At 39.7% G+C, this 25,382-nt stretch overlaps 1 protein-coding gene across 1 annotated transcript in view; it reads left to right on the top strand.

Moving 5' to 3' along the window:
- Positions 1-25,382, top strand: part of tsc22d2 (TSC22 domain family 2) — a 46,471-nt gene that overhangs the window by 1,129 nt on the left and 19,960 nt on the right. Inside the window, exon 2 of the mRNA XM_077533955.1 lies at positions 6,653-8,185. Coding sequence (XP_077390081.1) covers positions 6,681-8,185 — 1,505 coding nt within the window. The 5' untranslated portion in view covers positions 6,653-6,680. The remainder of the gene's footprint in view (positions 1-6,652; positions 8,186-25,382) is intronic.

Here is a 25,382-nt window from a genome sequence, read left to right as displayed (position 1 = left end):
GACAGTGATATGCCTACACGTCATACGAATTGAGTGGTTGGGGGGTGAACTGGGCATTGAGGAGGGGTTAATTATTATTTTATTTTTATTTTTTCAGGTTTAATGCTTTTAATGCGGAGAAATGAGCAAGGTTTTTCTTATGGATGTAAGTATAAAATGTGTGCATTTAATGAGACGATTCCTTATAAATAGAATAGGTCGGAAACAATTGCGTTTTGATTTGGAATATAAACTGTTGCGAAAACAATACGTGTTTTTAACTAAAAATTATGTTCTGCTTAAAGCTTATACCCAACTACTGTGCATTGCTTTACAACGGGACAAGACAAGAAACAAGTGTTTGCTGCTCATCTTCTAAGGATGTACGTGCATGTCACCATTTAAAACGTCATCCATCCATCCATCCATCCATCTTCACTCTTATCCTTACTAGGGTCAATACTTGTGCTTTTAAAATATGACCATTTGGGGATGCATTCCAGCAGGCATATTTAACACTCACTTTGTCTGAAATTGCATCCCCATGCATCTCTGGTTAGGATGCTCACAGGGACTTCAAATTCACCCCACTTACTCTTAGTAGTCCCCTGGGCATCCCCTGAAAAGCATGTGAGGATTAGACAAACAGAAATTGATTTAAGGGGGGATACAATCTCAGGCAAGCTGGGAAAGACGCATTGCCTGAAATTGCATCCCCATGCATTTCTGGTTAGGGTGCTCATAGGAGCTTCAAATTCACCCCACTTACTCTTACCCCTGGGCTGAAAAGCATGTGAGGATTGGACAAACAGAAATGGATTTATGGGGGGGATGCAATTTCAGGCAAAGTGAGTGTTAAATATGCCTGCTGGAATGCATCCCCACATGGTCATATTTTAAAAGCACAAGTATTGACCCAAGTAAGGATAAGGGTGAAGATGGTTGGATGGATGACGTTTTAAATGGTGACATGCATGTCTTTAGAAGATAAGCGGAAAACACTTGTTTCTTGTCTTGTCCCGTTGCAAAGCAATGCACAGTACTTGGGTATAAGCTTTAAAGCAGAACATACTTTTCAGTTAAAAACACGTATTGTTTTCGCGACAGTTTATATTCCAAATCAAAACGCAATTGTTTCCGACCTATTTATAAAGAATCGTCTCATTAAGAGCACACATTTTATACTCCATTAGAAAAACCTTGCTCATTTCGCCGCATTAAAAACATTAAACCTGAAAAAAAAAACATTAAAAAAATAATAATTAACCCCTCGTCAATGCCCATTTCAACCCCCCACCCAACAACTCAATTCGTATGATGTGTATTGTGTAGGCATATCACTGTCACAGGCATAACACTGTCTCAAAAAAACTACAAATATATCAAAACCAAAGCGCCCCCAACACCCCCCAACACACACACACACAGGCTAAGGCACACACAAAAGTACCTCGTCTCAGGCATATCACTGTCTGAAAAAAGCTACAAAATCACCCCCCCACGCTAAAGCACACACAAAAGTGGCTCGTGTCAGGCGGTAACGCTGTCTCAAAAAAAGTAAAAAATATATCAACCCCCCCCCCTAACACCCCACAAATGCTAAAACATAAACAAAAGTGGCTCTTGTATGGGGGCATTATTGTGCCAAAACTATTCACAAATATGTAAAAAGAATTTGTAGCCGTAACCAAAGTCACAAATGTGTAACGAAAATCCCAAAAAATAATTTGTACCCGTAACCAAAGTCACAAATGTGTAACGAAAATCCGTGAAAAGAATTTGTACCCGTAACCAAAGTCACAAATGTGTAACGAAAATCCGTAAAAAGAATTTGTACCCGTAACCAAAGTCACAAATGTGTAACTGAAGTCACAAATGCGTAACTGAAGTTATAAATGCGTCAACAGAATCCACGAATGTGTGAATGAAGTCACAAATGTGTACCGAGAATCCACAAATACGTACAATGATTTGTATGTGTAAACACATAGTTGAATGTGTAGATCTATCTGATCTGTGAACACCAGGCCTCTTGATTGGCTGCATTCTTACATGTAACTTTTGTCACAGTCCTGCCGTGCAAGAGTCACAAATGCGTGTGGGGAGTCGCAAATGCTTAAATGGAAACTTGTGTCTAGCTCCGACCACCAGGGGACGCTAGCGTCAATAATAGTTCCATTGGCTGCAATCTAGATCCTAGCTGAGCGAGTTGACCCGGAAGTAGTTGGAAACTCGTTCTCATCATCCTTTACGAAAAGATAATAGTAATTCATATTTAAATCAGTACTGTAGATATTTTGTCGTGACCTGTAAATCTCCTGCTAACTCTATTTTGCCATAATCTGAGGTCAAATGTTCTGTGATGGCAGCACAATTATTATTTGGTGAAGTTTACTTTCTATTAGCAATGTAGATCCTCCAGTTAGCAGCCAAGTCATGGGCAACACTGCACTTTTCCCGTGAACAACAATTATGGGCATAATCTGCTGTCTTGTTTATGGTGTGAGTGCCTATTTTTATTTTTATTTTTTTTATTAATTTCGAAACTATAAATCCCAGTGTAAGATAACAGATTATTATTAGAAATAGTTGGCTGCAAGATTTATATTAATTTCAACTTGAAGGGTACACCAACATAGTTGTCGCAGTAAAGGTACAGATGAGCATGCTAATTAATGTAGGCTGAAGTCTGCACCTCAAAGCTGTAATCAAGTATATAACATTGTACCGTAGTAAGTAGTGTTGTTCCGATACCGTTTTTCGGCCCCCGATACTGATTCAGATACCCAGCTTGTCAGTATCGGCCGATGCCGATACCATACCGATACCTAAGTTTTTTTTTTTCTCTCAACATGAAAAAGCTATCCTGCCATTGGTTCAGAGCATTCAAGAGTCAATAGGATATCTTAGATCGGCATGCAGTGAACATGTCACATATCAGTATAATGTCGTGTAAAAGCAAGACACAAGATGCTGCATCAAAAGTCCTATATTAGCATTGGAATTAATGGTATCGGCATGTTACTTGTGAGTACTCACCAATACCACTGTTTTAATGCAGTATCGGGACCTCTGCCGATACCGGTATCGGAACAACACTAGTAGTAATTGTCTGTCAACAAAATCCTGATGTATAAAGATCCATACTTTTAAAATGCTGTGTTTTGACTTCACGTGCTGCCTACATAGCACATTTGTTGTCTTTTTGACCCAAGGTGATATACTCCCAATGCCTGCGGAGAAGCTCCTCTCAAACCCTGGGCCATCTGTAGCTATATCCTCTGCTCACTGCACCTATATAGGAAAATCATGTTGCTGCTATGCCATTTAAGCTGTGATGGTCTCCAGCTCAAACCTACTCAAGAAGAGATGTGGTTTTGTTCATTCTGCACCAATAACCTATGGAATGTTTTGGTTAAAGATTACTTGATATGTTTTTTGATTGTGCATGTTTCTTAAGCATTAATCAACTGTCAAAAATAACAGTTTATGGAAGAACAGAACACAAAAAAGAACAATTTGTGTTTGAGGGTTGCAGAGATTAATCGACTGATTGTGACTATTCATCATCGACTATAAAAAAAGTTGACTACATTTTCTGGAAGAAATTTATCGTTATCTGCTCTATTTCCTAGACCATTACACACTACAGAATATCCATCCATCCATCTATATCCTTAACCGCTTCTCCTCACAAGGGTCGCAGGGGGTGCTGGAGCCTATCCAAGCTGGCTTCGGGCTGTAGGCGGGGTACACCGTGAACTGGTTGCCAGCTAATCCAGGGCACACAGAGACGAACAACCACTCACACGCACACCTAGGGACAATTCGGAGCGCCCAATTAACCTGCCACACATGTTTTTGGAAAGTGGGAGGAGACCGGAGTACCCGGTACCACGCGGGCAGAACATGCAAACTCCACCCAGGAAGGCCGGAGCCTGGACACTACAGAATCCATCCATCCATCCATTTTCTTGACCGCTTATTCCTCACAAGGGTCGCGGGGGGTGCTGGCACCTATCTCAGCTGGCTCTGGGCAGTAGGCAGGGGACACCCTGGACTGGTTGCCAACCAATCGCAGACACTACAGAATATCTTATAAATTCATTATTTTATAAAAATGTCAGAACAACACAGGTTCATCTTCAGTAAAAGAAAATAATTCATCTTTGAAAAAGTATTTATTTCTGCACTTGAAAGTTCATGTCACATTCAGAGATAGCATTACCCTGTTCAGCATTGTGCTTTACCAGTCTGGTCTGTAATTTCTTGCCAAACAGCAACATCGGCTGACATTTTAGCCTCATTCAGAAGACAGAATGATTAAAAAAGAATGCACCAAGATCAACACATGATATTTCACAAATGAAAAATTCTAGCCTGGACACGTGTTGTACATAGGGCTGCACGATATTGGAAAAACATGCGATATGCGATATACTTGCTGAACATAGCGATATCGATATTATTGCGATATTTAACATGCACCTAAAGAAATTACATTTTTATTACCCAATGAAAGAAAAACATTTTTCATGTGGCAAAATAAGCAACCTTAATGCAATCTTAGTTAATTAATTGTAATTATGTCTTGATAATTTTCAACTATCGATTGGCGATGCACATTTTAGTTAGCATCTGACTGGTCAAATTCATATAAAAAGCATAGAATTCTATATAAAACTTATTGCATGCCTTTGCGATATGCATATTGCAAGGGCCAATATCGCGATATCGATATTTTTTCGATATATTGTGCAGCCCTAGTACATACCTTGGAGTTTTTATTTCATTTTTTACAAGTGCTCAATGTGGCCACTACTGGCAACACAGACAACATCAAGGGAGGAATAGGGGAATGGGAAGAATTCGGCTTGATGTTGTCCGTGCTGACTGTCGTATCCACATTTAGCAATTTTCGAACATAAAATAAAAACATGAAGGTATGTACAACAACTGTGTCCAAACTAGAGATTTCTATTGTTTTTCGTTTTTGAAATACTGCATGATGATTTGGGCATATTCTTTTTGAATTACCCTGTATGATGGCCTCCAACTTTTTCATCCCGCTTGACTGCACGAACTTCCTTTGTTACACACATGTACGCTGTCTTTTAGACATGCACTGTCCATTGGTTTGATTTCAGCGTGCCCCAGACGTAAAGATGAAGCCCACTCAGCATCACTTTGCAGTTTCCATCATCTCATAAATTGGCTGACCTGCAATCACAGTAGTTGATGTTAAAACTTAACCAGTATGTCATCCTTATTATGACTGAGCAATGTTGGACAGCAACTAAATTCATGCATACACAATGCATATTTAGACTACTCATTTTGAGTAACTATTCAGGCAGTGGCACACATTTTCAGTTGAGGGAATGCTGTTACTTTCCTAAAATCAGAGGAATACATCCCAGTACTCAATCTTAAAACTCTTAACAAAAAACTTCTAATTTCTGGAAAGAAAAAGATTTAAAAGTCGTTAAGTCACTTTTCATGGAAACAATCCAAAAGTTACCCCAAGTATCTATGTATGTGCCATCACCATGAATGACCTCTGACTCCTTTTGTAAGCTCCTCATAATCACTATAACAGTGCTCCTAACAGTTAGCACAAGCCTCACTTGACATTTAATTCTACTATCACAAACCAGTAAAACAAAACAAAAATAATAATTGTAAAATTTCCTTACTAACCTTTATGAAAATGCAGCAAACAAACAAGCATGTTTGCGGATATGTGACAGAATGATCTTTGCTTGTGACAGCAACCCATGATGGAGCACCGGAAGCTGAATGCAGTAGTTGTGACGTTACTTGCAAAAGAGCCATTATTTATTAAATACATTTATTATAGAAATCAAGGGAAAACGTGAATTATTGGGTATTATCCGTTCGTAAAGAAAGATGAGAACGAGGTTCCAAGTACTTCCGGGTCATCTCGCTCAGCGACGATCTAGATTGCAGCCAATGGAACTATTAACGCTAGCGTCCCCTGGTGGTCGGAGCTAGACAAGTCTCCATTTACGCATTTGCAACGTCCCACACGCATTTGTGACTCTTGCACGGCAGGACTATGACAAAAGTCACATGTAAGAATGCAGCCAATCAAGAAACCCGGTGTTTACAGATCAGATAGATCTACACGTTCAACTATGTGTTTACACATACAAATCATTGTACGTATTTGTGGATTCTCATTACACATTTGTGACTTCATTCACACATTCGTGGATTCTGTTTACGCATTTGCGACTTCAGTTACGCATTTGTGACTTCAGTTACGCGTTTGTGACTTCACTTACGCATTTGTGGATTTTCGTTACACATTTGTGACTTTGGTTACGGGTACAAATTCTTTTTACATATTTGTGGATCGAAATACGCATTTGTGAATAGTTTTGGCACAATAATGCCCCCATAGTCTTGCAACCTGGGTGAGTTTCATGGCGCTATGACTTTAAATCGAAGAGTTAAGGTGACGTAAGCGAGGGTGAGTTTCATGGCGCTATGGCTTTTTAATCGAAGTATAGTTAGGGTGACGTAGGCGAGTGATGTAAGCGCGCTCCCGCGAGAGGGGATGCATTTTCAGGCGGGATGCCATTTGCGGCACAACTACTGTTTGGAAAAGTTCCGTGGCGGTACGTCTCCGTGTTGTGTCCTCCTCCAGTGAATTGACCAGTAAGACGGGACGTTTCATGTGGGAATACACCGACTCGCCAGAGCTAGCCAACATGTCGAAAATGCCAGCGAAAAAGAAGAGTTGTTTCCAGATCACGAGTGTTACTCAGGCTCAGGTGGCGGGCAACAACACCGCGGACGACACCGAGAGTCTGGACGACCCGGACGAGTCCCGAACAGAGGATGTGTCGTCGGAAATCTTCGATGTTTCAAGAGCTGACCTTGCTGTGTGTGATCGGAGCTCGTCCGAGGAAACCTTAAACAACGTGGGAGACGCTCAGGATAGTCAGGCGGCTTTGACAGCTCCTGTCAATGGGGGCCTCGCCAATAATAAAAGTGCATGCGGTGGTCGTGTGACCCCGCAGCATTCGATAACAAGTGTGCCTGTGGCAGTAACAACTCAGCCAATTGTTCCGGCCCCTGCTTCCACTGTCTCTACCACTGTTGCTCCTGCGCATAACTGCAGTTCTCGCTTCAGGGTCATTAAACTAGACCATGGTACAGGAGAGCCCTTTAGAAGAGGGAGATGGACTTGCACTGAGTTCCATGACAGAGACTCTGATTCAAATAGCAGTCGGACTGTGGACAGCATCAAGCCAAATGTAACCTTAGATCAGAGTGTAGAACGGGACAGTGGAATTGGGACCACCAGTAACACCGTGCTCTCTGCCAGTGCTTCCTCCTCACAGGCTTTGGAGAATGCTGTGGACAGCGGCCACTCGGCTACACATCCCACTCATTCTTTAGAGACTGTGCAGCAAGGCTTTGGCTCGGTCCCCCAGATAGGGAGTGGAGCAAGTGCCTTCCAGCCCACAGGGTACTCAACAGCGACATCATCAAAACAAGCGCAACATGCTCAGGTCAATATGCAACCTGCTGCTCCCCAAACCTTCCTCTCGAATAACCTCATGGGTGTGCACCCAGGTTCCCAACAGAAAAAGTCTCCCATCATGCCTCCTGCTACACAAGTCCAGCACTTTCCTTATTCGAACCATCCCGCCAGCCAGTCAGATTACAGGCAGCAGCACTTTGGTTCAAGCACTCTTCCTATAACTCCTCACTCTGTGGGTCCCTTGTCGCTTATGACAGCTGGCTCAGTAGCCCAGGGGCTAGGTGTTGAGGCACCCTCCACCCAGGGCCTCCATGTGGCACCATTAGGTGCTCAGCAGCAGATGGTCAACCCAACACAGCCCTCTGGAGGATTAGGCCTTGCCCCCACATCAACTGTCGCCTGTGGTGCCCTGAATGTGTCCGTCACAGTGCCCACTACCACCAGTACCCCTACGGGTGGGGCGAGTCAGGCACCTGCCACCGGAGGAATCATCCCAGGCCTTCTCGCTGGATTCAGGAACAAGGCAGAAGATGGTCGGCCCAAATCTGAAGTCCTACCTCAGCCCAGTGGCAGTGTGGTGCCAGGAAAAGATGGTATGAAGCCTTTCATCACAGAGGGTCTCGGCCTTCCCAGTCCTGCTGTCAACAGCCTCTTTGGCATCCATATAACCATGGATGGTGATGAGGACAGGTAAGAGAGTGTTTTGTAATCTGTACTATTATAAAGTATTGTTTTATGATGCAGGCAGCGTGGGCTCAGTTTCCCACACAGGGACGGTGCGAATGGTTGTCGTCTCTATATTTACCCTGTTATTGACTTGTGAGTAGGGACGTAATGATATCCTGTCACATTAGGATCATAATGAATGAATTAAATCACAATATTGTGGTAAGGTTCGCATTGTAAAAAAAAATAAAAAATAAAAAAGCTCTTGACCTCCTCATATTTTGATGCTCCAGTGAAACTGGAAGACAAGAGGAATTTTCAGACATTGTCATGAAAAGGTGGTTAACATCCTTTTTAAATGTTAGCCCCATCGCGCATAACTGTTTTCAGCTATGAGAGGGTGGAATTTAGGGAGATGTTGACAAACAACATGCACAGCAGCAAAGATGTTACTTATTTTTATATTTATTCCGTATTGTGACTGTGACACCATTCTACCCTTTTAGCTCTCAAACCTTGTGAATGTTGAGTCTTTACTTGCTGACAGTACCCCTTCACATTCACACAGAAGTTATTTGGGGGGTGTTAGGTCTCTCTTATACTTTAACTAAAATGTTGCCACAATTTGTTATTCAGAAGTAAAAATAATCTGCATAAAAAGATGTTGGTACCAAAAATAACCTTGTTGGCATATGTGTTCTGTATTTACATATGTTCTGTTGTTTAGTACTTAATCTAGTGGTACAGCCAGAGGAGGAATGGTGGGTTTTCAGTGATACAGACCTGCTCTATATTGTTCACTGTCTAGATACTGCGAGAAGCTTATTATTGTTTATTAAGTAACTTTATCCCTGCAGCATCACTGTAACTGGGTTGATGATGTGCACTAGTCAGGACCTGTGTGTGCGTTGTCCCAGATAATCATGAAAGGAACAGCCGGTACCCCTTTCTTAGTCAGGCAGTCACAAAAGAGAATGATGAAAAGTGGACTGACATTACTGCACGCCTGTGTAGCTATGGCGATGTTGGCATCAGGACAGGACATTTAATGGACGTGGAGAGGAGGAGGTCACTTTTGCATTACTCTCACACACATGCGCACACCTATGAGGACCGTCATGAGCATTTAAGTTTGTGTGTGTGTGTGTGTGTGTATGTCTGCGTGAGTGCGCGCGCGTAGGATGACCTGGCGGGATGAAGTGTGCTCTGTGGTCTGGTGCTCAAAATCAAGTCTTCCAAGTGTCTTTGTTGACACATCAGCGTAGCTAGGTGTTGACTGTTTTCTTGACTCCGATTTTTATTTTTATTTTTTTCATAACTGTCTAGCCATTGCAGTTTGTCAGTGTTGTCAAAGTTTTACTATTTCGTTTGATGTCACCTTTTCTGAGCTTGCTTGCAGCCAAAAGTGCGCTCTGTTGTCGCTCATTGCTTCGAGCTATCATCAAACAATCAATTCCACACAATCGACAGAAGAACAATTGAATAAATGACAAATTGTTACTTGCATATATAAAAAGTTTTGCATTATGAAATCTGTTAACTGCTACAGAGAACACATTTTTATTTCTGCATGTTACAAAACTCTGAGAAGGACACTTGGTTGAATCTGAATCACGTGTAGTGCATGTGTGCTGTGAATTGTGAACCGAACATAAAGGACTCTTTCACTTAATGATGTAAAAAAGAGCAGTCAGTCAATTAAAATATATCACCTGGTTAATATGAATTTTCCTCCTGAACCTCAGCTCAGAGTTTTAATATAATTTATGTAGCACATAGCATTAAATGTTCTGTTCGCTTTACTTCTTTACTTATCCGGGGTCTTATAGCATAAGAACTGTTGGCGCCAGGTGATGCTGTTTGTGACATTATTGGAGAGACCGCCCCCCCCCCGAAAAAAAAAAAACCTTTACTTTAAGAACACGAAAATAGCGAAAATCTTGATATTCAGAGTGACATTTGGAATTTGGAAATCCATGTGAATTACAAAATTACAGCAGGATGAAAGCCACATGCAGCTCTGGAGCCATTTATGGCCAGTGTTGCCACAGTTACCTTGAAAAAGTAACTTAGTTACTTTACTGATTACTTGGTTTTAAAAGTAACTAAATTGCGTTACTGATTACTTGATTTTAAAAGTAACTAAGTTAGATTAAAAGTTACTTTTTAAGTTACTTTCAGCAGCTGCCGATAACACCATCTCAACATAAAAATAATGCGGTAGAAACGGAGTTCCAAATACTTTATTGAAAATTCATTTTTAACATGAAAATAGTTTTTTTTTAAATTTTTTTTATGAAAAACAAAATAGGCCGTCTCTCTTGACTTCTTGTAACATAAATAATTTTTATAAAACAAAAAATAAAAATCTATCCAGGTTGAAAGTGAAAATCCCCTTAATTCCTCTATTGTTTGTTCCGCTATTCCAGTGTGTACACTTGAGTCGACTCGTGCATGCTGAAAACGTGACTTGTCTGACATCACTCCCCCTGGCGAGAGGGCGGAGACGACCTCATCCCATAATGCTTCACAGACCAGTTGAGGATGGAAATAAATTATTTTTTACCACTTTTATGGTCCATAATGTACACTTTTTTTGTTGCGTTCTGTGCCTGTTGGTTAATAAAACTAGTAGTAAAAGTATCATCACTCTTGTTTTGAATGTGCAAACCATTCACGACCAGACCATGTCTGAATTCAGTGTGGTGATCAATGACTTCCGCCTCATCTTCATAGTTAGCGGCAGTTGTTTGTGACTGTTACAACAGTGACATACTTTTCCTTCTTCATGAAAATGTGGAGTAACGCATTGAATCTCTGGACAGTAACTTTAATCAGACTACTTTGTAGAATAAAGTAACGCGTTAGACTACTAGTTACTTTGAAAAGCAAATTTTTTTTAGTAATGCGTAACGCGTTACCGGCAACACTGTTTGTGGCGTACCCTTGAGCTAGACGCTTTAAAAGTAATTGGTCAGGTTTTGAAAGAAGTTACATCCATCCATTCATTATTTCGAACTGCTTATCTTCACAAGGGTTGCAGGCATGCTGGAGCCAATCCCAGCTGTCTTCGGGCACCCTGGACTGGTTGCATGCCAATTAAACCAAAAATATATTTTCAAACGTGAATGTCCCAGCACATGTTCGGTCAACATATCCCTATCAAGAGCTATCAATGGTTTGTAAAGTGTCCCCCTTTCTGTACTGGGTGGGATTGATCTTGCCACCAGCACAATTACATTTACATGATTGCTATCAGGTTAGAAGTCTGCCACCTCTTCAAGCAAACAAGGCAATGAACTTGGCCCAGTCATTTGTGATAACTGACGTGTGTTGCCACCACAAAACTTGCACACATACTGAATGTTAGGGAAAGTTGCAGTCTGATAAGGAGTGTTTTAAAATGTCACAGTAGATGTGATCTTGTCAACATTGTGAGTTGTTTGACTACGTGTTAATTGGGATGATGGTGAATAGGAAAAACATTGGGATGTTATATTATCGCTGTATTTAGGGCAGCATCCACCTATAATATAGGCACAAGGATCTAGTGTCATTACAGTAGTTTTAATTTGTTCTGTGGTGGACTGACTCCAAGTTACTAAGTGTATTTTGTTTTACCTTATCAAATATTCAGAATTTGATATTAAAACAATTTTCTCTGTATATCCACCTCACCGTTACTGCCATTCCACACTCATAGCTCGTGCATGTGAATGTATAGCATATTCAAATTGTATGCACTTGCAAGAATCCTGTTTTTATGATGGTGATATCTAGATGTTTAACACAACTAGAAATACAAAAGACTTCCAGTAGACAAACAAAAAAACAAAAACAAAACATTTTCCATATTTTATTGGACAAATGTTTCCACAATAGTGAGATGTCAGGATGTGCATGCTATGTATTTATAGTGTTGCGTGCCCCTCCCTCCATTCTCCCTCTTGGCCAGTTTGACAATCTGAGGGGGAGGGCGCATGGATGGCATGCAATGAAGAGTCGAGCTGGGGAAGGGGACATGTTACGGGTGGTAAATGGGTTGCTGCCATGGCATGGACACAAGGGAATAGCTTATTTTCCACTGATAGTGTAGCCGGACTGCCTTAACCTCCAAGGGACAAATTCCTGGAGCCCTGAATGGCTTGGATTGTCAGCTTGAGCTCATGGCTCGCTGCCAGCTTGATTTTGGGCCACTTGACCACTGGCCGAATGTAGCTTAATGTGAAATATCCCTCCCCAAGCCCTACTTAGCTCCATTTGATCTTCCGTACAGTAGTTACTGTATTAGGGACATTCGATAGCAATTTTTTTTTTCCAGGCCGATACCAGTATGAGTAAGCACTCAACTCTTGAGTACTATACTTACTAAAATTTCTATTAAACTAGTGACAGATAATTTTCAAGAAATACCTTTCAAAAAGCAGAACAACCATACTGTACATAATTTAAGTTCAAAATAAAACACAAACAACTACCGTAACTCTAGTTTAGGCTTGACTACATTAACAAAAGTTAAAAATAAAACAAACAACCGCAGGAGCTCTCATTCAAGTGGATGGGAACACACATTCAGCCTCACAATGTTTTTTTTAAACCACAAACATTACAAACCCATCCACAAGTACCTTTGAAATTGTAAATATAGTTTAGCGTTGTTATAAATATTATTATATTTATTGAATATAATGTATTTTTCACGACCGGCTCGCGACGCTATTTCTGAATGGAAGTCTGCCGCTGGAGCTCTCATTCAAGTGAATAGGAACACACGACCAGCCTCACGATGTTTTATAAAACCACAAACATTACAAATCGATCCACAAGTATTATATTTTTATTACTTTGGAAAAGACTGGCGGGCGCTTCTGCCTCTCGCTTAAAAACAAGGAAATGGGCGTGTGCCACGGCGTTGCTTGAGGTTGCAGCGGCGTTGCTGTCAGCCAATCAGACGACAGGTGACGTCATGGCCCCGCTAGTCCCCCGACGACCGGCACTGCAGAACCGCTGTCGAAAGGTTTCTAAACAGCGATTGCAACGGAACGGCTTGGCACCGAAAAAGTCCCGTGGAGACACTAACATCCAGGGACAAAAATTGCCGCTTCGGTGTGGAACCGGTATGGTGGAAAAGCGGCTCATGTGGAGCTAAGTTGTGCCCTGTGTGACTTTCCCGTCTGAGTGTTGCACCTTCTCCAAAAGAGGTTCACAATCAAGTCACTTGTGATCAATTGTTGCTTTAGGACAGTGCTTCTCAAATAGTGGGGCGAGGCTCCATCAAGGGGGGCACGTTTGACCATGCTTTTTTATTCTTTTATTTTTATTTTTATTTTTTTTACTGTCCTAGAATAAAGTGCAATTGCACCTCCACTACATTAGGGGGCAGTGGCGCTCTAATTATTGGCAGAGTATGCGCAGGGAGCATTCGCTCGGTGGTGTAGGTGTTTTGTTTGCACTGAGCAATGAGCATGCGCGCTTTGCACACAGCAAAAAAAAAAAATGTCAGCACAAATTATTTTATATTTTTGTTTTGCAGGTTATTTTTGTTTGTTTTTTTTGTTTTGTTTTTTTAATATTGTGATCCTGAGTTAATGTTGGTGATCAGTTTGAATGCATTATTATTTATTGATTTTATGTAATTTCATTTTTCCGTATCATATGGTTTGACATGGTCAGTCAAAAAATGGTTACAGTTTAAGGATTTAATTTTATTTTCAAATTTCAGATGCACTTTAAATCTTTTCTGTTAAAGTTAATAAAGCTATTCTTTGTTGTTAGTTGGTCCATATTTCTTTCTTTTTTTTTTTATTCTCTTATACGTTAATACGGATACAGTGTTATGCAGAGGTGTGCTTATAAAAATTTTATAGACAAATGAAACTATTTATAGTTGCGTGGGGGTTGGGGGGGATGTTTTCTTCTTACTAGGGGGGGATGACAGAAAATAATTGAGAAGCAGTGCATTAGAGTAACTTTGAAACAGTCTTGACCAAGTAGATTATTAAGATGACTCAATGACATATCTTCGATGCAAGTCATCCTCCAACAACATCCAGGATGTTAAAATATGCTCATTATGAAAATTCATGTGCACATTTGTAACTCACCACCATTCTTCTCCCTTTGGTTTTCCCTTGTGTCACTGACATATGGCTGCTCCTGTTTTGCCTGACCTACTATATGCAGCATTGTGAGGCATGTGGAAATGGATGTTACAAAAGTAGATGCTAGGTTTTGTGTAAAAATTATGATTTCCAGTACTCTGTAAGGGTACACTGGAAAATATAAGGCCCACAGTTTTACTTGTACTGTTTACGTTGTTTTCAAGACTTTTAAAGGATGGCCACAGATCTGATCTTGGAAGTCATCATGAAGCAGCAGCAGTTAACCCATTTATCTTAAAGCGCTTGTCCTAGCCATATATTCTGTGAGAATGTGATTCAAGACTGGAACAAGGATGTTTCAGTGCTTTGCGCCCCTGGAGCCAGAGATGTCTGAGTCGTTACTAATGAGGATGTGAGGAAAGCATGGCAGCCAGCTGCACTTGAGTCATCCATTCTTCTTTATATGTGCGCTCTCTTTCTTTCAATGGTGTCATCGACTGATCTGATTCACTGGTGCCTAGTGTATTATAGTGTAGGGTTTGCTGCAAAGAATTCTTTCGAATAATTCTGCTTTTCCACTAGACCGGTTCCACACGAGTCGGCCTTGATTGGCCCCGATGTTCACGTTTACATTTGACTTTTTTTGAGCTGAGCGGTTAAAATGGAACCACCTTTTAGAACTATCTCTGAGGTGGTTCTGAAGCGGCCATTATCTGGAGCAGAGCGGGGCTGTATGTGCAAACTTCTGTGTGTTTGATGTGCTGTACTTTGCAACACCGTCTCATCATGCAACTGCAATTCATATTTTGAATCCCTGCAAAAACAGTGGTCGAGACTTGCCATTCGTGAAATGTTGTGGCAGAACCTTACACGCTGTGAGTGTGTAGGCTTGGACAGTTCAATTGATCCCCGCCCATCACGTCATGCGCCTGTTGTAATGGAAATGCAATGTAGGCCATCTGGTGTCGTGTCGTGCCGGGTCATGTGGGTCTAAAAGTGGCTTAAGTTACAAGAACATGTTGCCTCCTATGCAAAGGCAAGCGATTTAGCTATGAAAGACACAAACCTATTTTTCATATTTTCCATTCAACCAATTCTTATTTGTAATAACCACTTCCTTACCTCAGTTTACCAAAATTTTATGATTTTTAGTTTTATTTATGAAATTTATACTCCTTAGGTTTTAGAAAGTACGTATGAGTGAGTAAGTGGATGTGACTCATTGGGCTGGATGAACTCCTAGCGGTTAAATCATATTAAAAAAAAAAATCCCAACCCCAAAATCAGACCAACTGTTTATTTCCAAGTTGTTAGCCACCGTCATCTGCAATTTGAGTTGATGCAGTGTGGTTTCTACTGAAGTTAAGTTTGTGAAAATGCATGTTTGTCATTTACCCACTAATATCAGCATATTCAACTACTGATCTCTCACATGATGAGCACATCATCAAAGAATCTGAAAGAAGGAAATACCATCTATTGGAGGGCATCAGTACTACACTAAGTATAACGTTCTAATATCTCTTTATTTGTTTATTTTATGGCCTGGCTTGAGATACTGTCAAAGACTCACACTACATCAGCTCTGGGCGCAGAAAGGGATTTGACATATAAGCGTAAGCCTTATATTAACCAAAGTTAACTTTTGGTTATTAACGCAATGTCCATAGGACACACCCGGTGTATGGTATGTCAAAGGAGTTGGCTGTGATTTGTCACAGGAATATGCTAGTCTTCAACCTGACCTAGAAGTATGAATGCCCAGGCAACAAGTAAAACAACAGGATGGGAGACACTAGGTCAAAGGCGATTACAAATTTGGTGTTATGGCTCCTTCTATAACTGTTAAGAGATTAAACGTAGTCACACTTGTTTACACATTACAAATTGTTAAATGGCAACTAAACAGAATAAAATTTAAAAAGATGACAAATGACTCAAGGTAATTGTTGCTATCCTTTACAGGGACATTTTCTTCCATTGTGATATTTACTCAGAAATACAAAACAACAAAGTGTAACGATTAGATTAGGTTTAATTCAGTGGGATTAATGATTCAGTTTTATTTGGTACAGCTCAGTTATGTAGCAATTGAACCACCATGCCTGGTCAAAAACTGCTCATAAAATATTAGCAGAAATAGTATGCCTTTCATAATTAAATATACAAAGTGAACAAATTCAGACTTCAGTGGATGAAACGGGCAATGTTCTAAAAATAAAAAAAAATAAAAAAGATGACTTAATGCAAATCTGCTCTTGTTAGTTAGGAATAATGTTATAATTCATCAATTTCTAGGTACAGTAGTTAAAAATTATTGTGAGGCCGCAACTAGCCAAGGCAGACTAAAATAAATTTTTTTAATATGACAGAGTTCAGTGGGCCATGAATGAAGTTGAACCCTGCTAAGCGAAATTGAGCATACTGGGTGACTTTTCTGCCTCAGGCTGATGTTACCAGCTGGCATCCTTCTGAATGATCCACCCATGATGGTCATATACTGACTCATCATACTGTGTAAGTCACATTAACAATTATGTGGGAGCTGTCATGAAAACTTTTTTTTTTTTTCTTTAAATAAAAATGCACAGATTTCTGTGAAATACAAACAATATTTTCTAGAGATCGACCGATAATCGGTCGGGCCGATAATCGGGGCCGATATTTGACATATTGGTACATATCGGTATCGGTCTGTTTTATTAATCTGACGGCCGATATGAGCGATCCATTTAAAACTCCGTCTTTTCGCTTCGAATGCAGCCCAGGGCGTCTCTGTCTGTTATGGAGTCCAACTCCAGCAATGTAACGCCCATAGCAGCATTTGATTGGTTAGCCGTGCAAGAGCCAGAACCAATCAGTAGTGTATGCCTGTATCACAGTAGCCGGTCACACACGCACCCACGTACACAACGCGACAGACACATGCTTCGAAGGTAAGTTAAAAGAGAAGAGACTCCGCCGATCGTTTCACCATGATAAGCTAAACACATTGAATTATGTTGTGTATTAAATGCACTATATGAATGGAGCTGCATTGCCTTGCATTGAATCCCCGCTAGCTAACAGTGGTGTGTTCAGCTTAGCATGTAGGCTAACACCCAGTAGCTAATTCGCTACTTGAACTACTCGGGGAGGGAATCACACACATTTTCACTTAATTAAGTAAATAATGTTTGTTAGAAAGGTTCCAAATATTAACAGTTGTCATTATTATATTGTCTAGTTCCATGTTAAGAGTAGAGTAACGTCATTATATTTACCTCTCGTGACGCACACATTGCATTCTGGGTCACGTCCATTACTTGTTGCATAGCGGTTATTATGCAGTGAGATGCCACAATGACACTAAATAGCGTTTAGTTACTTTATATTGTGTTTATTTGTCGCACTGGTTTGCCATTGTGTGCCTTAAGCTTCGACGTCGATTTGATTGACAGCTCGTTGTGCACCTCGTTAAAGTCCGCTCCGTAACAAATTAAGTGTCTCAAACACCGTTTAACTACACGAACGTCTTCTCTTCCGTATGTTAGGCATTAGTAGAGAAGTGCACTAAAGTATAGTGTGCTTATTTGCTCGTTTTGTCTCTCTTTTCACGTCATGTCTGCCGTCATTTGGGACATTATCCTCTCAATGGATGCCACTAATATGTAACATCTACGGCCGTACACGGCTGCAATTAATGTTCAGTGATGTAATTTCGTTACGTGCATCATACTTTGAATAATGAGCTCATGTTTGGTGTGTTGTATAACTTTCTCGTGTGTTAGTAACTATTCATGTGGACAGCTAAGATAGTGCTTGTTAATGTGAATTAGCAATGTTGCAGCCCAGTTATTACTTAGACAAGTACATCTGTGCCATTAAGTGATACAGTACAGTACAGTAGTGAGAGAATAGTGTGCCCATATACACACACGTGTCTATAAGTGTAAAACACATTAAACAGCAGAAAGTGGCAGCGGTCCACCGCAACAATGTCTGTTTAACCAAGTTATTCTTACTATTATTATAACCAAGTTATTTTACTCTACCTTTTTCTGCGTTGATTGGGGCATCCTAAGTGGCAGTAAACTACATGATGAAGTGTCTTTTGACAGTTCTCTTGTAGAGAGGAGTAGCATGATATTGCTGTTCTCGATTTAAGATCCTCAGCTTATCAAAACTGTCTATATGGTAACAATAACAATAATCATAATAAGGTCTACAAGAACTGTATGGTGTTCAGGGATGAATAGTTTTTCTCATGGAATTTTTTTATTTATTTTTGCTGTAGTAATAAGCAATGCCACAGCTGATGCACATTTTGAATGACAGGGTTCCTCCTATTACTTCAAAATATAAAAATATAACATTTATAGAATAAAACTACAAGTATCCCAAATGCTATAAAAGGTAATGTCACATTGGCCCCCACATTTAACTCCCCCCGCCACCAACGTCTTATTGCAGATAGAAGGATGTAAAATGAAAAGTGTAGTGTGAGAATCCATTGTAAAGAACGGTTAGGGTTTGCATTATTCAAAAATTTGGTGCCAACATTTTAACTTTTACTGCAAATGAATATCGGCTTCAAATATCGGTTATCTGCCTCCTTGACTACCGATAATCGTAATCGGTATCGGCCCTGAAAAAAGCATATCGGTCGATCTCTAATATTTTCTCTCTACTGCAAACATGAGCTGTGATTTTCATTTTATTTTACTCAGTCTTGTTTGCGCTCAACTTAAAAGGCTAAACAGTTCGCAGAAAAATCTGCAGATGGCGATGTTACTTTATAAAATGATTCACCACTTGCCATTTTTTTTTTTTGTAAGGTGAGGTACAAAACGAAGCCACTTTATTTCTTTGTGTTGTGTTGCAATTGAATGGGGGAGATTGAGTTTTCAGTCCTATAGCAGGGACTTTAGACTTAATCAGGTACCGGCTGTAAGCTTGGACCCATGCAGAGGGTCGAGTCCCTGTTTTTTTGTTTTGTTTTGTTTTGGTTTTATTATGGTTGGGTTGGTGGGGCTTTTTTTTTTCCTGTCCTGTGACATCTATGTGTATCACAGCAGGATGAGAACTTCTCCAAAAATAGCAACATGTTTTGAGAGCAGAATTGCCTTATTAGTAATAATACTAAGATTAATCACGGGCTGTTTCAGTAATCTATTTCAAATTGCAAAACAATTTATTCACATAGGAGACCATGCATGGAAATTAAAACTGTGCCAGGGTTAGACTGTCATCATTAACTCTCTAATCACAAAGAAAAAAAATCTAAGCTGTCCTAAGGGTAAATAGTTGACCAGTTGGCCCTCAGTATTATTGCCTACAATAACAACAAACAAAGTAATTGTCCTAGTGTTAAGAAGCCTGTGTCAAGAGTTTGGTCCGCATTGCTGGCAGTAAGTCGGATTCTCATTCTCATATTTTCGCTATTTGTGGGCCATCTCTAAATTATGGAGCTCAACTGTAATCATATTGTACCAAAAAAATAACACAGATGCAAATGGACCGCGGCCAACACTTTGCCTGTATGAGTTCCGAACGTGTTAAAATAACAATGTTTTGTATTTATAATGTTCCCAGAATGCATTGTGTGGCGCAGTTATTGAAGTTATAAGGACGTTAATCCTTGTCGTATGTATTTGTGTTACCAGTATTTGAATTTGCGTCGTACTTAATATGTTTATGTTGGCCTATGATGTAAAAAATAAAATAAAATAAACAAACCGTAACTTTAGGTTGTGTAAAATAATGACATCCATGACTATTCCATGTGCGAGTTGCGTTGCTCATTTCAGGACTACTTGTAAAATTCTGAATTTATGTCTTGATTGTGACTTGCTGATTAATTGGTCCGACATTACAATTTTTTTTTTTTTTTTTAACTTTACAAAAATTGTCTTGTGAGCCGGATTAAATGCCTTTGGGGGCTGTATGTTTGACACCCCCTGAGTTAGATGTATTACGATGTTTGCAATTACTGAACAAATTCATCATGCTTTCTATGTCTTCTTTTCATTCATATTATAATAACATAAATTTAAGTGCTGTCAAAGTTAAAGTATTAACTCATTGATTAATCACAAAAAATTATCGCATTAATCATGTATAAACACAGATTAATCACGCTATCAATTTTGACCAATTTTGATTCTTTATCTTGACAGTGGTTCGCTATGTTAAAGGTAGCGCAGGTTGTGTTTCAGCAATAAACATTACTACATGTATTAAAGTGAATGTTTACGTTGTGACATTCAGAATATTTGTTGTAGGCAAAATATTGTGGTAATTTTTTTTCCCGTTTTAAATTATGCAAGTAATTAACAGATTATAAAAAGAGGAGGATGAGGTGTGCAGTGGATCAAAAAGTATTGAAGACGTCATAACATTTTAAATTAACACACCAAGTGCGCTTCAAATTTGGCGGGCAAAAAATGTTGCTAAAAAGCCTTTTTCATCATGTGATTAATTGTGAGTACCGTATTTTTCAGATTATAAATCGCAGTTTTTTTCATAGTTTGGCCGGGGGTGCGACTTATACTCTGGTGCGACTTATGTGTGAAATTAACACATGATTATATCATTTCACATGTTATTTTCATACTAAACCGCAAGAGGGCGCTCTAGGCCTGTGTTGAAAAGTTCAACATTGCCGGTAGAAGAGGGAGCGGACATCGTCTACCTCCCGAGTTGGGGGAGTTGTTTAAAAGTGACACAGAGGATGAAGATTTCATTGGATTTGGTGATTTGGAGTGAAACTGATAGTTTGGTGAACTTGTTAGCAGCATGTTCTTTATGCTAGAGTTATATGAATAACTTGGAGTGATGGGAACATAATTCACCCACGGAACGTTGGGACGAAGGGAGAGTTCCGGGTGGGAAGGTTTTGTTATGTGGAAAAGGGGAGTTAGCCTGTTAGCTTCTAGATGAGTGGGGAGTTGCTGTTAAGACCTCAGAAGCTGATGTCAATAAAACGCCAGCCTTTGGCTACGTGCTTCAACACTCCGCCTCCGACTCCCGTCACTGCTCGCTACAAACTCTTAATATGTTACGTCGTTACTGACATTACCAGGCATGTCAGTCATGTAACATTAGTATACCGTACACTTATTCAGCCTGTTGTTCTCTCTTTTATTTTAATTTTAAATTGCCTTTCAAGATGACATGTATGTTTTTGGTGTTGGATTTTACCTAATAAATTTCCCCCAAAAATGCGACTTATACTCCAATGCGACTTATATATGTTTTTTCCTTCTTAATTATACATTTTTTGGCTGGTTCAATTTATAATCCGGAGCGACGTATAATCCGAAAAATACGGTAATCATTCTAAAATGTGATTAATCTGATTAAAAATTTAACCATTTGACAGCTCTAAACTTTATTTAAAAAAAAAAAAAAAAACACAAACAAAAAAAACATATGCAGTTAACATAATCTTACTAAAAGGCTGTAAAACTTAAGCAGACATTTAAAGGTTGTCCAGGATTGACATGCTACCACAGCATCTAAGCATCTAAGAATCTAAGATTGACTGTCAACAGTGTCACATAAGGGATGTATTCAAAAAATCGATACGGCAATATATCGTTGCGGGCCTCATTACAATACATGTATCGATACGCAGGCGTCAGAATCGTTATTGCTCGTCAACTTTAAATAGGCAGTTAACGTTTGCCTTTGCAGCTTGCAATGCATTGTACCTAAAAAATAAAAACCAGCAGTGTCTTTGAAGTTAATTGCCTTCAATTAATGCAAAAATAGCTCAGCAGTGATTGGACACTGTCTTGCTAAGAAATATGAAAGCAGAGGAAGAATATCAACATTTATTTACTTAAAAAACTTAACATGGCACGTGCCTTAATGTACCAATTTTCCTATATTTTGTTTAAAAAATGAAATAGAATGTGTTACGTGAAAAAAATGCTGGTTTTATTTCTCCAAATATTTCAAATAAGCACGTTTTAGAGCTGTAATTTTAATACTTTGATATTTTTGCTCATATCGGCTCATGCCTATTAATACATTTTCCCAGTGTGTCTGTGAAAACTGCTCCTCGCTCTGCAGTGCATACACATTTAGACCAGGCATGCCGCTTGGTGGTAAACCAGAAGAGCCACTAACAAAAACATTTTTGTCATCCAGCATAATAAACATATCCTTTAGGTATACATATGACTGTTATTATAAAATGCAAGTAAATTAATGTAAAACATCGGGATACGTATCGCCTTGAAGATCATATATTGGGATACATATGTATCGCGATATGTATCGTAGGTTGGCGGCAATACCCAGCCCTGGTGTCACAAGTGTCAAATTTAATAGTTGGATCAGGAATTCATTTCTTACTGACTTATGTAATTTTGTGCTTTACGTGAGAAGACACTTTAATGCTTACCTCACTTCTATCCCTGATTGCATTTGAAGCCATTTCAGTCAGCACCTCTGATATATGGACCTGTCTCTTTGCCAGCTGAAGTCATTGTGCTTACAAATTTCCCTCACTGTACCTATAAAACCAGTTATTTGGCTTGTTAAGGGGCCAGAGCTCACAGGCGCTGATTTGAAGAATGTGGTTAGTGAGGTCTTAAAGCTTACAGCAATGACATACCTTACCAATGTCCTGGCGCTTGTCACGGTACGATTATCCAGGCAGAGATAAAGCTTGCATTGGCTCTGATAGAGAAAGTTAGCTGTAAATCACCCAGCAGTTCAGACAGTGTTAACTTCTCTTCACTGACAAATACTCCTGTTTTTTGTTTTTCGTCCTTCTTTGTCACTATGTACTTTATGACTTTGTAGACCACCCTTGCCCTGGTTGAACAATCACCCCATTGACATTGTCACATTTATTGTGCAAATAATGGGTGTTTGACATGGACCTGAACTTTTCAGGAACAATACCTTACTGATATACAATTTTACTTCTTACAAATGGCTGCTTGGTTGTGTTAATCTATATGTATTTGAACATTTGTAACTGTAGTGTGTCTGAGTGAATGTAAATACATTAATAATAATTAATTGGTTAAAATGGAAAATTGATTTTGTTTTATATTATTTGATTTTTGAAAGCAGTCTACACTGTTTTACTATTTTCTCTGACCTTTTGTGCATCGGTGTCTTCTGGCACGCTTACTCATGCACTTTCTCGCCTTCCCACTAAAAGAACATGTCGCTTCCTTTAAGGCCTCAGTATACTTCTGATTGAGGCTCACGCGGAGACGTCGCGGAGGGGCTCCGCTCGTGCGTTTGCCTTCCAACTTGTGCGCAATACACATCGGTGACTGCTGGAGTTTCGCACCAAGTCCCGCTGTCGCTATGGCTGGGACGCCACAGTGTGGAGAGTCCTCTGCATTTTATGACAAATTCAGGAAGTTCAATTTAATTCAGAATCACGAAACAAAGCCGGGGGGAGAGTAAGTTCATCACCGTGGCAATTAATTATTGCCAATTTGCACCGGTGTTGGCCTTAAACTCGCCAAAACACAACAGCCACGTGCTTAGCGAACAGTTTTTTTTTAATTTTATTTTTTTATAAAGTTGTTGTTTTCCGCCTCTCGTCCCAGGCACATATCCACATGCACAGCCATGGTCTCCGAGCAGGAAGTCGATTTGCCCCGCCAAACAGTTGCCTTCACGTAAACTATCTGGGCGGGGGCGGGGAGAGAGGGAAAAAAAAAGAAAAAAAAGCCGAGGACGCCATTGAACGAACCAATCACAAGCGAGCTACGCCCCGCCATCTACGGTGTGCAAGGATTGGCGACGTGTGCACCGCAGCCGGCCAGGAGCTACGCGGCATTTAAAATTCATGGCTCGCGTAGATCATGTGATCTACGCCGGTCATCAACGCGAGAGCAAACGTGGAGGCATAAATCAGGCTATACTCACGACCCCCCCCCCCCCCCCCCCTCGCTTTCCTAAAAAAAAAATAAAAAAAAAATGCAGAAACCTATCCACTACTTTCTACCAGGTTTTCTAGCCTTGCGGATTACAAAGGTCAAGCCTTTCAGCAATAGGTATTAGCTCGGGTGTGTTCACATGTTTGTTTGTTTGTTTGTGTGGCCTGGAGTGGGTGCCTCAGTACCCATTCAATGTGCCCAAACAACCTACTAAAATTAGTCCACCAGTAACATTTTATTACTTTGACATTTATATCATCCAAAGGTGTAATTTACTAACATGTAGTTAAGTTTATTTGTTGATGTGCGAACGGATTATGATATCATGACACAAAGCTTATGTAATATTTTTGTTGACAGTTGGGCATTGTCATATAGGGAGTGTCACACTACATGTCAACAGTTGCACCATTCACACCTGTAATACAATACAGTTTTAACTGCAGAATGGTACACTCACTGTACGTATAATAGATTTGCTGGAATGACTACGGAACGTGTTAATGTAGTACTGAGGAACTTTTCAACCTTAATAAAATATTTTCATAACTCTTCTGATTAGGGGTGTTAAAAAAAATCGATTTGGCAATATATCGCGATATTACATCGCGCAATTCTCGAATTGATTCAATAGGCGGCCGAACCGATTCTTAAACTTCCGTTTTTGATGGAAAATATTCAACAAAATGTCTTACTTAGGGTTAGGGCTCACACCTAAATCATGGAAAAATGTTATATTAATTAATGGAACATTAAGCCTTAATATTTTATTTCAAAGCTGTTCAAATATGAAACCGATTACAAACTGTTTGTTAAATACAGTGGCTCACATAAGACTGAAGTTTCAGATAAATAAATAATACATTTTCATACAAATCTTACAATGCACATGTACAAGTTTACTGATTAGTATTTTCTAAATTTGAGTAAAAAAAAAAAAAATCGCAAAAATCGACTTACAAATTCGTATCGGGATTAATCGGAATCGAATCGTGACCTACAAATCGTGATACGAATCGAATCGTCAGGTACTAAGCAATTCACACCCCTACTTCTGATGAAACATTGACTTAAAACTGGTTGAATGGTATCTTTGCCATGGCCTCAGGGGGCCTGCATCATTTTTACTGGCACTAAGCATCTTTGAGGAGGATGGTAGCAACACTGCCACACAAAAAAACTACAAATGTGCTGACTGCTTTATGGCATACGTTACTTCCCCCC

The sequence above is a fragment of the Festucalex cinctus genome, chromosome 10 (assembly GCF_051991245.1).
Source record: "Festucalex cinctus isolate MCC-2025b chromosome 10, RoL_Fcin_1.0, whole genome shotgun sequence".
Taxonomy (NCBI): Eukaryota; Metazoa; Chordata; class Actinopteri; order Syngnathiformes; family Syngnathidae; genus Festucalex; species Festucalex cinctus.
Note: the sequence above shows the minus strand (reverse complement) of the source record. Positions and strands in the feature narration are given on the sequence as shown.